The sequence below is a fragment of the Fulmarus glacialis genome, unplaced genomic scaffold, assembly GCF_000690835.1.
Source record: "Fulmarus glacialis isolate BGI_N327 unplaced genomic scaffold, ASM69083v1 scaffold13141, whole genome shotgun sequence".
Lineage (NCBI taxonomy): Eukaryota > Metazoa > Chordata > Aves > Procellariiformes > Procellariidae > Fulmarus > Fulmarus glacialis.
The window spans coordinates 1-15347 of record NW_009190970.1 but is presented as its reverse complement, the minus strand read 5'-3'; the positions used below and the strand labels follow the sequence as shown (position 1 = coordinate 15347).

General features: G+C 37.2%; 1 protein-coding gene across 1 annotated transcript in view; it reads left to right on the top strand.

Annotated features, from left to right (window-relative positions):
• Positions 1-12002, top strand: part of DNTT (DNA nucleotidylexotransferase) — a gene marked incomplete at both ends in the record, with an annotated part of 48581 nt that extends 36579 nt beyond the window's left edge. The window contains 3 exons of the mRNA XM_009586519.1: positions 1105-1183; positions 10161-10424; positions 11889-12002. Of these exons, the coding sequence (XP_009584814.1) occupies positions 1105-1183; positions 10161-10424; positions 11889-12002 (457 nt within the window). The remainder of the gene's footprint in view (positions 1-1104; positions 1184-10160; positions 10425-11888) is intronic.
• Positions 12003-15347: the final 3345 nt, after the last annotated feature.

Here is a 15347-nt window from a genome sequence, read left to right as displayed (position 1 = left end):
ATGAACATGTGAAAAAGATTTGGAGATGCGCTACACTTAGGTGCCACTACTCCAGATTTCAGGTGCCTACTCCATCTCCTGCATACTGCACCTCGTTGCAGAAATATCTCCTCTGCTCTTTTCTCCTTAGGCCTGATTACAGCCTATAAATAGGTGTGTATGCAGTCCCTGTTGCAGTATTTAGACCAAAATGAAAACCTTGTATTGGTTCTGCAATTCTAGGTGAATTGCACTCTAAGATAAATTTTCAGATGTTCTCAAACATTTTATAATTCTGAAGAGAAACATTCCGATAGCATGCTTTTGCCTGTTTTCCAATGATAGCTACATCTTAATCTGACTTAGGTTTAACACATTTGGTAAGTGCATGAAAGGCAAGCTGAATGCCTAGACTTAAATGAAGAAAAACAAGAGGTTATGACATCATTTTTCATTAAGAACATTTACAATTAAACTTTATGCATATGGATTTAATTGTGAAATCCTTAGTGGGTGTAATAAACAAGCTTTAGTCACATTAAGGCTGAACTGTTCTCGAAAAGAAAATCAAGCTCAATCTCTGCAAAAAGCATTGTTATATTTTAAAAGAGAAGAAACGTAAAATACTCAGAGATTTTACATCTGCCGTTAAAAGAAACAATAAAATTATTCATAATCACAGTTTTGTTCATTAAAATGTCCATCAAAAGCTAAAGAAGAATATTTAAGCCTGCAGTAGTCAGACTGGCAAGTTTATCTGCTGTTACTGCACTGGATTAATAATATATACTACAGTATGTTTTTTTTGTCCAAAGATGACTGAAACCTTCTTTTCTGGGACTTAAGGGGAAGAGAGAGATTTAACATCACCAAATGGATCCGCAGTATCTCGTTGAACAACAGAGAAAATACATCAAAAAGCTTAAATTATTGCTTAACAAAGAACCCTGACAGACCTGATAAAAGAAATAGAAGATTCCATTTTGATTATGTTTCAAGAAACATTGCTATGACTTTACGCTGCAAACTCTTTTTATAATGCAGCAAAAATATTCTCTTCGAAAATAATGTGAAATTCAACAAGAACTTAACTCTTTCAGTCTTCTTGTTATTTATTGCTTCTAGGGGTAAAAAGATTGGACATGATATAGATTTTTTGATCACCAATCCAGGACCAAGAGAAGATGATGAACTTCTGCATAAAGTTGTTGACTTATGGAAAAAGCAGGTATGAACTAAATAACATTTGGCCAAAAAAGACATATTCTAACAGCACTGAATTAAGCCTACATAGTGCTTAAAGAATGTTGAGTCCTTTTCACAAATGACTGCAATATTTTGAAATGAATATAGCTCTATTTGGTTATTAATCACGATGATCTAGGTGCACCCTCCAGCTCTGAATGCTAAAGTTGAAGGTTATATCAGAAGTACTCTACACATATTCTGTTGTATCTTACCCTAAGAATATGCAGCTAGTCAGAGGTAAGAAATCAAGCTAGGTGGAGTTTTGAGTGACACAGCAAAACTGGTTTTATACTTTGAAACAAAGCTGTATTTGTTTAATTTGTCCTTGAGATGGGAGTAGGTTTTCCCAAGAGGAACTACTTCATGGAACTCCAGCTGTAAGAATAGTGGATTTGGGCGACCTCATGGTGTGAGGTGAGCAAGTCTGAAAGCTTAGGTACTAAAGTCCTGCAATTCTGGCTTCCTTTCAGCCCATAGATTAGCATTTTTTCTGGCTTCCATTGGAATATTATCAAAATTGACATAGTCTTCTGTGATGTCTGGGTTTGGAAGAGTGCACATATTTTGCAGAGGAATTAATAATCTAAGGATTTTGGTTTTTTTTCTATTCAGCTTTCTTCAGTTTCAAGCAGCTTTAAAGTTAGAAAAGTCTGAATTATAACAGGTGCAGGTACCTCAAAATATTCCTGGGTCAGAAATATAGTATGTTGGGAATAATAAGCTTTTTTTCTTCTCCTACCTTTCTGGCCAGCTAAGATATTTACTACCTGTACTGTTCAAAGGAACTGAGTCCATTTCAACAAGTAAAAGGCCAACACTTTGTCTGACATGAATCACCAAATGCCCCACTGCTAAGTGAAGTCAGCTTTCAGTGCAGATTGCCTGGAGAGAATGCTTTTGAATTGATTCTTGAACTATGTACTTTAATTAATGTATCATGGGTTAACAAGTGAAAGACATTAAAAACATCGAACCAGACAAAAGCTTATCTGACTGTATAAAGTTATCTGTTTCAAGATGGTCAAAACCTTTCAACTGGCTTTAATGGAAGGGCTTCAAACTTGTTTTTTCCTGGTAAAATACCACCTTAGCTGAATTCCTCTTCCTTCAGTTGACTTTTGGTCTTTGAAATGTTAACAGATTATTATTAATTTTCTAGATTTCTGTGACTTCCATCATAATTCTCTATGGAAAGTGTATGTATTGAAGTAGATTGCTAGCAGGTATAATTTATCATACTCCAATGAAAAGCAATGAAGCTGTGGCAATTAATGAGTGATGAGGAGCTACTCTATTTTTATCTTTTTATTATTTATGTAAAGTTTCTTTCTCAGTCATTCTACTCCCTTTATTCTGAGAAAAGTTGCGTTTCTTTTTGGAAGCTGTCCTTTTACCTTCTTAAGCAGACTTGAACCTCTAGGAAGCCGTGTGTGCGTCCTCCAAAAATCCTGTTAGTTACCACACAGCAGAAAGGAAAAGTGATGACAGGCTGAGGCTAGAGCCTGCCCCGAGTGCAGCCTTTCTTTCCTTCTCCCATTCCATCACACTCCACTTACATTAATGAGAACAATGGCTGTGATCTGAGAAGTCTGGCAACTGCTGAAGCTTTTCAGGTCACTCTGAGCCACTTTCATGAAATGGAATTGAAAGGAAAGAAATAGAAAATAAATTGTTCTTGCTGATTTTTTTTTTAAGGATAAAATTTGGCAGAAGTGAGTGCAGGGAGAGTATGGGAGGTCAAGGGTGGCCAAGGATTTGATGAAAAGATTAGGATTCCTCTAGGAATCCCAGCATGAAGAAAATATCAGAAGAGGAGACGCACAATGGCTGTAGAAACCAAACCCAAACAAGCTGGGGATTGTTTAAAGCTATGGACAAATATTTTCTGTTCTGTTTGTCCTCCAGAATTTTTATGGCTTATATTACCAGCTATACTGCCTCTCTGCCATGGCAGTTGTAATATACAGGCTTGTACAGGCGCTACTGAAAAATAAGCTGCCAGCAAAATCAAAATGCAAAAAAGAAAGAGAGGAATTATACTCCTTTTGCCTTTTTATTACCTTTGATTTCTAAGGGGGAGGGGGGGGACACACAAAAAAACCCCCAAACCTAAAGCACTTTTATACTTTTTCACAGTACACCTGTCGTCTGCTTCACAGCTTTCCACTTTTGTGCTACTGCTTCAAAGCCCAAATTCATCAAAGAACATCACTGAGGTCACGATGTTGACTTCCTTTCGGCAGCTCTTAGTGAAGGATTCTGCAATATTTAACATCTAAACTATGGACCTCAGCCTTATTTAAATAGTTTAAAAGGGTCTTTTTCTTAGCTAAAAAGTTTAATGTAACAAGATCCTTTGAAAGATGTTGAAAAGTAAGTGGTTAAATCAACACCATCATGCTCTTTGATGCAGCATGACCAGGGACAAATGGGTCGACGAACACAGAACACAAAGTCTCCATTGAGCTTCAAAGTAGACTGGCAAACGAAAAAGCTGCAATGCAGCACACAGGTTATGGTTTTAATGGTTCCAAAAAGCTTCATAAAGAAAGTAAGAAATTACTTCTGTGGGTTAGAGCCTGGAAGTCCATGGGCAAACAGGCTGAACCATCTGTGTTGATGCAGCTTCATTCACATACTGGGCAAAGACATTTTCGTTTTTTGCTAAAAACCTATATAGCTATATTTAGCACTGTTCCTGTTGTTACATATGTACTTCAACAAATGAAGAGATACCGTTACTACAGTCATTCCTGCACTCTTCATTTTTTTCCCTTTGTATTCAGGTAAGTATAACGTTGCATTTTTCTTTTGGCTTTTAGGAGAATGAGGAATGTAGATGCCTGCCTGTGCTTACTTATTTTAGTACATTAGCAGTCTGGTTTAGATTCTATTATTCACCCTTGCTGAGGTGAACAGGTCAGGAAGGGGAGGGCTTGATGTCCCATTAAGGTGGATGGTGAAGAGCAAGTAACTGGTCTCAATTTTTCATTGCTGGAAACAGTTTTTTGTAAAGAGGGTTCACAGAACAGCAGCACATTCATTATTGAGTGACATCTGGATTTTAGCAGCAACAAAACCTGTTTCTAAGGCAAGATACAGAAACGGTTAAGAGGCCGGAACAAAGAGCTTATTTTTTTCAGATGAACGCTCTGCCCATAAGGATGCAGAGCTCCTTTGTGAACACATATTGTCTCACCTTTTGACTCAATGCGTTATGAATTTTTTGTTGCATTCTGGCTCAGTTTTAGCAGGAGCTGAGGACATTCTTACCTAAAATAGACTATTGCATGGTGGTGGTTTGAGCACTGGACATGAGAGAACTTGGCTTAAATTGCTTTAGGGTAGAGGATGGGGCTCAGTCTGATTGTCCTGCTTGTGAGGTTTTTGCATAAAGTAGACAGAAGTGTTCAATTTCCTGCTATGTTTTAAGTGAAGATCCAGGCAGCAGTGTCATTTCTTACGACATCTGATCTTTCTGGTGTGTATTCTATATCTGTATGTGAGTAAGTATGTATGTATATGTCCCTATCTATCTATCTATCAATTTATCTTGCTCACCAGTGCAAATGCTTATAGCATAGAGAGAGGGAAACATCTTCATTCCTGGACTCCGGTGCTGGTCTGTCTATTGCTGTCAAAACCAGGCTGTTCAGGTGGTTTAGTCCAGAATTAGACTATTCCAACGTACAGGGAACGTCAAGACGAAAAAGGGACCAAGGCAGCTGTGTGACCATACAGCAGCTGCAAAGTTTTGTATTGTTGATCAAGCCTTTGATGCCATTGCTAATGATTCCTCACCCTTACAGGCCCGACTGCTCCCAGGCATCAGTTCATTGAGCTGAGAACTTTATAGAATTCCATCTGTCTCACCTAGGTAGAGATTTTTCTGAACTTACATGCCTACATCCTATTTTGGATTAACTATAGGTATTGCACTGAAAAAAAAAAAAACCAGTTTCACTTTATTAAACCATTTCAGAAGGGAATTAAGAGCAACAACATATATACATTTCAGAAGAACATACTGGATTACATTTTCAGGTGGCATAAAATGGTCCTACTTAGCTTTAGCAGAATTAATCCAGCTACCAACAATTATGAACAATGACAGCTTGTAACATTAAAAATAGGATAGGATTTAATTTAATTAAAAATGACAAAGAATGCTAATGACCATATTTGGATTGATTTTTCAGCTATTGATTACATATTTTTCTAAAAATTCACACTTTTCCTCAGTTTGATCATGGATTTACTCCAATATCAATGCTATTGATGTGCCAGGACTCAGTCTATTTAAGTAAAAGTGCATAATCATTCTAAAAAGGGAAAACTGTTGTGGGTATTAGCCTAGCTGCCCTAAAAAAATACATTTGGTTTTGATGGTGTTGTAAATTTGAGAAATGAAAATGCCCGCATTTTAAAATTTGATTGTGTAAACAAGATCTACAGCACTTCATGGTGTATAGATCAAGCTGAAATTTGCAAAGAACTGCAGATTCCCTGACACAGGGTAATGAGAAGGCTGCTGTTTTGCAGCTAGCAGTCGCCAAAACTTCACACAATCTTCGTAAGTGACTGCCCCTTCCGGCAATACTTTTTCAAAATGTACAGAAGTGCCATTTCAGCTTTACTTTATGGGGTGAGCGTGACGTCCAGTGCCTAATCAAATTTGGTTAATTGGAAACATTATCCCAATGGATCTGACCTAGGCTTTGGCTCCTATTTAAAGGTGATATCCTGGCTTTGAATCAGGTTTCAACTGCTTGTTGAACTCAGCACTTATGTAATTGTTGCCTAATTGCATTTTTTTTTAAGCAAAGTAGATATTTACAGTGGTCTACATCCTCTCATGCTCTTCCTATTAGCTTTAGAAATTGCCCAGCCAACAAACTATGAAAAAACACTACAGAATGACCCAGAAAGAGGTAGTCCTAAAATATCTTTCTAGTCACACTTGCTAACCGTGGCCAACTGCAAATGCTTAAAATGTATTCAAGTAGAAGACACAGCCTAGTCAGCAAGGGAAAACAGCAGTAGGAAGGCTCCAATAGTGACTTGTTGTAACTTTTGCTTGATGTTACATTTCAGGGACCCCAGGAAGTGTTCCCTTGAAGTTCCTAAATATGAAAATAGGATGAGAAAAAAAAGAGAAAAGGGACCCATCTTTAAATGCTGTGGTTTAACAGGTAGGATTTGTACTCTTCAAGCAGCTGAGAGATCTCAAAGGGAGGACCTTGAGTAGGTATCCAGGATGACTTTAGGTAAAGGGAATTTCTTCATTTTCAGTGTGGTTAATACAGCAAGGTCTGACATGTCAAGTTTACCCTGTTTCATTTACAACTATATATTCCTGTAATGAGTAGCAAGCTGGAAAAAATGACTCTGAAAACTAAGTGAAGCTGATGCAGAAGAGATCATCTATAAGATGATAACACAGCTAAGTGTTAGAATGAAAATATTGATGAAGCAGAGGATACAGTGTATGACTAAAAGTTAAAAATGAACATCTTAGAAGGCCTGAGCATGTTATGTCAAGGCCAATTTATCTATTACAGACACACAGGTAATACATAATTGCATCTCCTCAAGAGCTTACAGGCTAAAAATCCAAGTATGGGATACTGGTGGCCATGTGCAACTGTCCCCAGATCTCACTGAGACAAAACACTCACTAGGCGCTCGTCTGCTTGCCCGTGAAGAGAGAAACCACTGCAGGCTGGGGAATCTTGCTGGATTTCTCGAGCTATCAGAAAAAAAAAAACTACTAAGACTTTCCACCTACAGTGGTGGGCTTTAATTCCTAATTTCTTGCACCAAAGCTGCGGAGATTTCAACTTCATTTGAACAAAGAGGACACAAACACTGATATAGACTGTGGCAAATGTGCAAATCTGGTGATCTGAGCACACTGTCTACAAACAGCATACAGGTACTGGAAATGCAGGTACTTAGAACTATAAAATAAGACTTCATCAAAACTTAATCTAATTAGGATTCTGCCTAGGGAATTAAATTATTTAGATTCATTCTGGGATATGCTATGTAATGCCCCAAATCTCAAAGAGCAAAAAGGAAAATGAAGCAAAAGATGAGGAAGGAAGCACTGATGAAGTAGCTAGAAGATTTTTATAGACAATGGGAAGAATGTCAGTGCTTAATAAAAGCTTGAAGTCATCAACTAATGGTCAATGATCAATGAGATTAAAAGCATTTTTTAGCATTAAAAGCAACAAAATTAACCTGAAGGCAGGCATAGTTTCATCAAAAAGAGTGAGATAATAAGCAGTTATGCATTAATATTCAACAGCTGTTTTGAGTCTGTATTTGGAAATAGCAAGCATCAGTGCCTTGTGACGTTGGGGTAAAATTAAGAAAATATTACTATCTGTTTTAAAGATGGATGTGAGAGAGCACCTGCTAAAATTAGGCATTTTCAAATCAGCAGACTTGGAAACTAGTAATCCAAGAGAATGAGCTACAGAAGGAGTTTTCTTATATTAGTTTATAATAAATCTTCAAAATCAGGAAAAAATTCCAAAGACGTGAAAGAATGTCAATGCAAGTCAAATTGTTATCATTAGAAAGATTGGCCCAGTGACCCATAAAACAGCCTGTGACTGATTCCCAGTAAAATAATGGGATCGTTAATTTGGATCTATCATCAATAAAAACCTGAAGGCTTATAAATATAATAATACCTATCAGTGTCTCTTCATGGAAATCATATCTTAAGTGTTTTTGTTATGCTTTTTTTTGGTCAGAATTATAGCTCTGAGTGATAAAAGTAATTTTATTCTTGTAAAGTATTCTCTAAGGTATTTAACATATTATCATATAAAGTTACCACCCTTGCACTCTATAAGAAATAATCAAAACCTGGTGTTTAATATGGGGATATTCTTCGAAATATCAGTTCATTGTCACCTGTTTTCATAAAAGGTCTGACCTGGAGACCATTGTAGTTAACCGTTGACAGCCATCAAATAAAACCATTTCTATACACTCTCAGTTCAATATTGCAATTAAAAAAAAAAAACACAACACAAAATGAATATGATCCTTTACCATATATTAAGGAATATGTTAACTAAAAGTCAGGAGGCATTCTTGACCATGCTTTGTTATGGTGAGACTAGTATAAGAATTCCTAGTCCAGAGGAAGGAGAACGTGTGGACATTTGAGGGACTTCAAAGGAGAGACAAAAAATTGATCCAAGGACCTAAAGAAATCCTGATGATAGAAATTTTCAATAACTGAGTCCATTCATTTCATCAGTGAGAAATCTGAGAAGTGGGTTTGATCATTGTGTAGGTTTAAAGAAATGTAAAAGGAAATATGGAAAGACATGTGACAGTTGTATTCTTGTTGATCTTGAAGATGAAAACTGATGAGCTTATCTAGCCAGAACGTGAAGTTAGGAAGTTCAGCTTAGTTGTTTCCCTTCTAGTAATAACAATGAAACACCTGACAGACTATGAAGAAAGTGGTTTATGCACTATTATTGCTAATTTTTATAACAAAGTTAAATTTCTTTTGCAAAGGCAAATCTCAGAAGTCTCTACTTTCTGTGAAATCAGGAGCTCAGAGGAGGCAGTCACAGTGGTCTCCTATATTTTATGAATCTATAAAAGCTAAATTAAGGCTGAGTGTACCAGGACTTAGGCACACATCTAAGTGTTTTCATCGTGTGGAACCACTCTCAGAAAGCGAAATCTTTTTGCCAGCTGAGCCCTCCTGCTAGAGATGGCTTCAGTGACACTGAGCATTGTTATATTATTATGCATCAAGTTCCATTTCTATTCTGAAGACTCAAGGATGACTGAAGGAAGTGGTGTGATGGGCATTATCTGCTTTATTTCTTTGTTATTGTGCGTTTGATATTTTGTATTCTTTAAAAAGGATGTGCTGGGCAGCAGAGAGAGGGATGGTGCTCCTTGTCTTGTCCCAGGTGCTGTGCTTTGGGTGATGAGAGGTTTTCTGGCTGGTGAGGGGAGGTTGCACTTTACCTGAGGGCAGCTGAACATGCAGAGCTCCAAGAAGCTTTGGGAGTGCAGGGTAAGCCCGAGATGTCCAGGAAATCAGTAGCCTTGGAAGCTGCCTAGAAATGCAAAGAACAGGCACAAAGACAGGCCTAGGAATGTCAGAAGGATGCTTTTCCTAAGGGCCTAGAGGGGAGAGTGCAGAGTTTATGCAACCCCGGGAGCCGTTGAAAGGGTGCTGGCTACAGAGCAAGGCTGGAAGAAAGCACCACCTCCTTCCACCCAGCCCTTCCTACAGTGCTGGATTAGAAGGAATTAATTTACAATGCTCTATTACTTCCATTTTTCTCACTCTGAATGTTCTTTATTATAAAAAGAAAATCTTGTTTATGCTTTAACAAAATCTGGCTCTTGAGGATCAAGAGTGTTTTGGTGCACTCCTTCAAACAAAAGGCATGGGCAGAGCCATTCCACATCTCTGGAGACTCCAGACCTTGTCACAAGGAAATCTCACACAACACAGTCCAAATGCTCTGTTTGGAATCTGTCAGCAAGACAGTGCTCTGGACTAATCTGTTTTTCTAGATGTCTGTCATGTGGGAAAGCATCAATCCCTACTCAGAAATTTCTGTTGACATCAACTCCAAAAGAATTAGGAGGAAAGGATGGAGGGGAAGAATTGCAAATATTGTCTCCTTGATACAGGGCAGGACATCACCACTATCAGATGACTACCTACTGCAGATTTCCCTCAAAGGTTCTTGTAATATTTTTCCAAAAGTTCCTGCTGTTTCTTTTCTCCACTTAGGCCAGATTTGGCCCTGCACTGTTCTGTGTTTTTACTAAAACTGCATTTTACATTAATTTTTTAAAACAACTCTCTAGAAACTCTGGAATTACAGTAAAACCAGTCCAGCAATTCAATGTGAGCAATGTCTTCCCTTTAGGGCTTAATCTTATATTGCGATATCGTCGAATCAACATTTGTAAAAGAACAGCTACCAAGCAGAAAAGTTGATGCCATGGATAATTTTCAGAAGTGTTTTGCAATTTTAAAATTATATCAGCCAAGAGTAGACAACAGCAGTTACAACACATCAAAAAACTTTGATATGGCAGAAGTCAAAGACTGGAAGGCAATCCGCGTAGATCTGGTCATAACCCCCTTTGAGCAATATGCGTATGCTCTGCTGGGCTGGACAGGCTCCAGGGTAAGTAACCACAACAGTCTACGTTTTCTTAGAATCGCTAACCTAGAATCGCTATTTTCGCTGTTGCAGGATCATTCAGAGTTCATGGATTTTTAAAAAATGTTCCTTCTCTCCACACATCACATTTCATGCTGTCATCAACCCGTGATCATAGGTTGGAGCTGATGAACTCATCACTGACATTTATGGATGTCTCTCTGGAGGAGTTAACATCTATTTTCCTCGAACTTAGTGTTTAGGTTCATGGACCGAAGAGCTAGATTTTCAGTCAGTTGCATTGTCTTTTTACATCATACTAGTGTTAACAAGCAATTTAAATGGTTACTGAGTAGAGAGATTATTTGGAAAGTGTCACAGAATTTTACAGGAAATTAAACATTTGAAGAAGAAATGTTCTGAATTGGAACTTAACTTGTTTCATAGGAAATTGAAACCAATTTGGTATCTTTTTGGATTAGAGAAAATGTTTTCTTTCAGTTGTATTTTAATTGAATGTTTTAAATTGTAAAAAATTGGAAATTTTGAAATTTACACAATAGTTTTGAACTAGAATAAAATATGTTGTGATTGATATTTTAATAAGTTAAGAAAACTTGATAGCTACTTTCACAATAGACACTGTAGTCAGTGGGTATAATACAAAATAGTACAATATTTTCAAAATAAAAAATTCTATCTAAATGCAAACTCAAAACTCAAATGATTAATCTCTTTCCAGACAGAATTGTTTTTTAATCTGTTCTACATCTTGCCTTCTGATGTTCATTTTCTTAGGGAGTGATTACATGGTATAACGGAGAGCTCCTGAGACTGCTCTGAATGATCTTTTTGATGTGCTAGAAGCAGTACAGGTGCATTGCCACTCTGTTCTACTCAGGTTAGTTGGAAGCAGGAAGTTTTAGACCAGGCAAAATGCTGCAGTTGATGTATTCTCCTGCTGAGCTGATGAGTTACTTCAGTCACTTTTCTGTTTTGAGATAATAAAATGTATTTATTTGGACCTTTGATTAAGTCCTGCAGACTTCGGGGTCCTTCTCATCCTGGAAGTGTTTGGCTACTTAAAAGCCCCTCTCTCAACCCTGTGGGTGGGTGTCTACACTAAAAATGCACTTTGTGAGGCCCTTTGGTTGAGTAGGCAATGACTTCATCTTTCTCTGCCTCCCTCAGCTCCTATGCCCTGCTGAGATAGTTCACCATACAGACTGCGGGAGCCCATCACAGGCTGTACATAAGCTTACTTTCTCGTACAGCACCCAACTATTCTCAGAATAACCAACTGAAAAGATGGACCATTCCCTATGAAAACATTGTCATTTCAGATGGTCCATTTTTTCAGCCTATTGTCTTTTAATAGAGGTAATTTTTACATGTTCATTTATTATTTGGCTTGGTGTTGCAGCTCTTATACAAAGGATAACAATTTTGATCTGTCAGAATTGCTCATATTTGCTATATCTTTTACAGCAATTTGGACGTGATTTGCGGAGGTACGCTACTCATGAAAGGAAGATGATATTGGATAACCATGCCTTATATGACAGGAGAAAGGTACTGTTTATTCTCAGAAATAAAGCTATTGTGTTTTTATTTTGGAGTATGCATTTTCAGTTTATTTTTGATATTCACGTATATAAAATATTTTAGCTTGATTCTCTATCTACTATGTGGTAAACCAGTCCCACCTTCACAAGATTTAGTTTCATTGACAGAGCTTGATTAAATCTGAACAGGTAAATCCAGAAATCTTTTTTGGCATTGCTGAAGTAATTTCTGAAATTTAACAAGAAACATACATTAGACAACAGTGTTTGGAAGGAATTGTGCGACCTTCACAAAACTGAGAATAACTAATTTGCAAGTATTTGAAAAAACTATTTTACTGTCCTGTTTCAGAATGAAAGGTAATTTCTGTGTCACAGGCACCGTTTCAACAGGGTTTGTGCTGGCATTTCAAAGGAGAAGGGATATTGAGTGTTGCAGGCTCAACTTGAAAGCCTAAGGAAGTTTTTGTAGGGTATGATACTAAGTGGAGATCCGGGATCATCCTACTTTTAAAGCCCTCATTCAGAAGTCTATATGGAGTTCTGTTTAGTCAGGCTTGCTAGTCTTGGTGGTAATTGGTAGTATTTCTGGTCTAAATGTTCTTGGCTGCAGTTATACTGATCTCTGCATTTATCTGGCTTAATGTCTGTATTTGTATTAGGCCATTTTAATAATAAGCAAAAATCAATATTGAAGATGTTTATTGATGTCATTATAGGGGAAGGCAAAAATACCATGTCAAGATTTTACATTAATCTTTCCTGTACATTCCTTGTAGAACAGAGACTGCTTTTAGCATCTCTACTTACATGCAGCATTGTCTCATTGTTTGTTTGGGAGACGAAGCAGTGATCTAAACCCTCACTCCATTTCAGCTGTCTCCATATTTGCTTGTCAGGCTCAAATGCTATAGCATCCTCAGTTCACATAGAAACCTGGGGAAATGATCAGGCTGATGACCCATTTAGTCAAATATCCTGTCTCCAACAGTTGTCAATACTAGATGCTTCAGAAGAAAATATAAAATCGCATAATAGATAATATGCTATCAAATGTCTAAGGGGGGATGTTTCTTCACGAACTGAGGGATGATGTCAGTGTCTTTCTGCCTGTCTTTTAGCTTTTGAAAGCATTCAAAATATAAACTGCCTCAACATAATATAGCAAATGTTATTATCTGCAAGTTAATACATGCTCATTAAATAGCTTTTTGGGTGTAACAGATAACTGCACTAGAGAAATAGAAAGAATGTAAGAAATGCCAGTGTTATTTTTTTGTGTGCAGAAAACTTTGCCTGCCTGGTGTACAAGTATGTATCATTAAATCTACTTCTTTTACCCAGAACCCTGATGCATTCAGTGATACAATTTGGACACTGTTCATTCATGAACAGCATCAATCATTATTATTTCTTCTATATTGTGTTTAGGCTTTATATCTGACGTACCATTCAAATCCTTCTGGGAAAGGCCATGTGAGTTTCCATGTGAATTTCACTGGACTAGCCAGGATGTTTCACAGATAAATGATGAGTTTATCTTCACAGTGCCCTCTGGGAAGAAAGATGCTCTTGTCTTCTCAAATTTTCGAGTAAAGAACTGAGGCAGAGAAAGATTTAAGGCCCTAAAAATCCATTGCAGTTTAGCCTGAATTTTCTCCTGTTGAGTATTTGCCTCAGGACTTTGAAAAATACATAGAATTATGTATATCCATGACATGTTTCCCAAAGCCATCAGCTGTAACTGTAACTGAATTTCCAGACCTTCTACATGTCAACTTACATTTCCTCACTGCACTGCCCAAAAACAAAGAAAAAGAATTAGTGGGAGGACTGAGAAGGAAGATTTGAAATTTCTTCCTTATTACTTATTATGATGCAGGAATTCTATGGCAAGGGCAACAAAAAAAAATCCAAGCTTTCAGGGCAAATTTCAACTGTCTTGACCATGAAGTCCTTAATCTGGGACTTCCATATATCAAATGAATGACGTGAATGGATCAAATGTTCCTTTCCACTGAGGACTTTGTTTGCTTTCAAATGTTTCCGGCCCAAACCAATGTCTAAGTCTCTCTTTTCTCATTTAATCCCAGACACAGGCAGTATACTTCCAAATTTTATTTTCTGCTACAAAACACAGACGTACTACAGATTTCAAAACAAGAAGTCATGACAAGTCTGTTGACACAGCAGAATACTGTTCTTGTCTCTGCTGCATTCTCACAAATAGCTAAATTACATTAGTGAAATTTTCCACAAAGAAAGAAAATTCTAAGGCAGATATGCAATATGAAAAATTTCAGACCAGGCAGCACTGAAGTTATAATCTAATTAAAACAGGGTCTTTTATCAAGTAGTGCCATTCTAACAAGAAGCAGGGAGACACTCCCCACGCACCCCCACTCCCCCCACCCACCCCCGTTTCTAAGTATTCTACTATTTATAATGTAATGTGTTAAATTAAAATAATTTTTTCTTATTCTTAACTTTGCAATTTTGTATTAAGTTATTCCCATAAAGGACATTTTGAACAAAAAGCCTTCCACACTGCCACCCAGTGTGTAATAAAGTCAAGAATGTGCATAATACAGTAATGGTGTCTGTAACTGTGAAATTTGAGATGATGACCCATAGTGGAAGAGGAGAAGTTTGCAGTACGTTGTGTGGCTGCCAAGGTTGATTAATATTTAGGGTCATCAGGTTAGTAAGCTTAAAATCAGTGATGAAAGCAATTAGTAACTTTAGTGCTGTTTCAGGGAACATATACCCAAATTGTGAAATGTTTAGAGTTTTTTTTCCTTAATTTAATTACGAAGACTAAAGAATCTTCTTTACTGTAATTCTAGTGCTTTTATTTAGAAAACATTTGACTAGGGGGGAACACTAAAAACATGGATGTTTTACCTGTACCCTCTCTTAAATTTAGATTGGAACATGAACATATGTATTTCACAAGGACATTTTTCTTTGTGTTAGGAAATCTTCCTTTCTAAAGGAAAGCTTTCTCCAAGCTAAAAACAACCAGGAAGCAGATATCCATGTGCAAGCTGCTCAAGATCCCTCAACACAACCTTAATTAAGGTTAATTAGGCACCATAGGTAAAAACTGAATCACATCTTTTCCATTTTTCTTTGCTGAAGAGAGGTTACCTGGTGTCATTGGCTCTGTCCAGGCAGGCAAACTTTCATGCACGACTCTGTAACAGTCACTGGGGTATAATTCAGGAGCTGGGCCAAATCCTTTCTCCTTCATTCTTCTTTTATTACTCTGTGTGTGTACAGCAAAAGAGATAGAAAGGTCAGGCAGAGTCAAACTTATTCTCGATCCTGATGAAGACCAAATCCTTTCTTAGAAAACACTTAGAATCATAGAATCATAGAA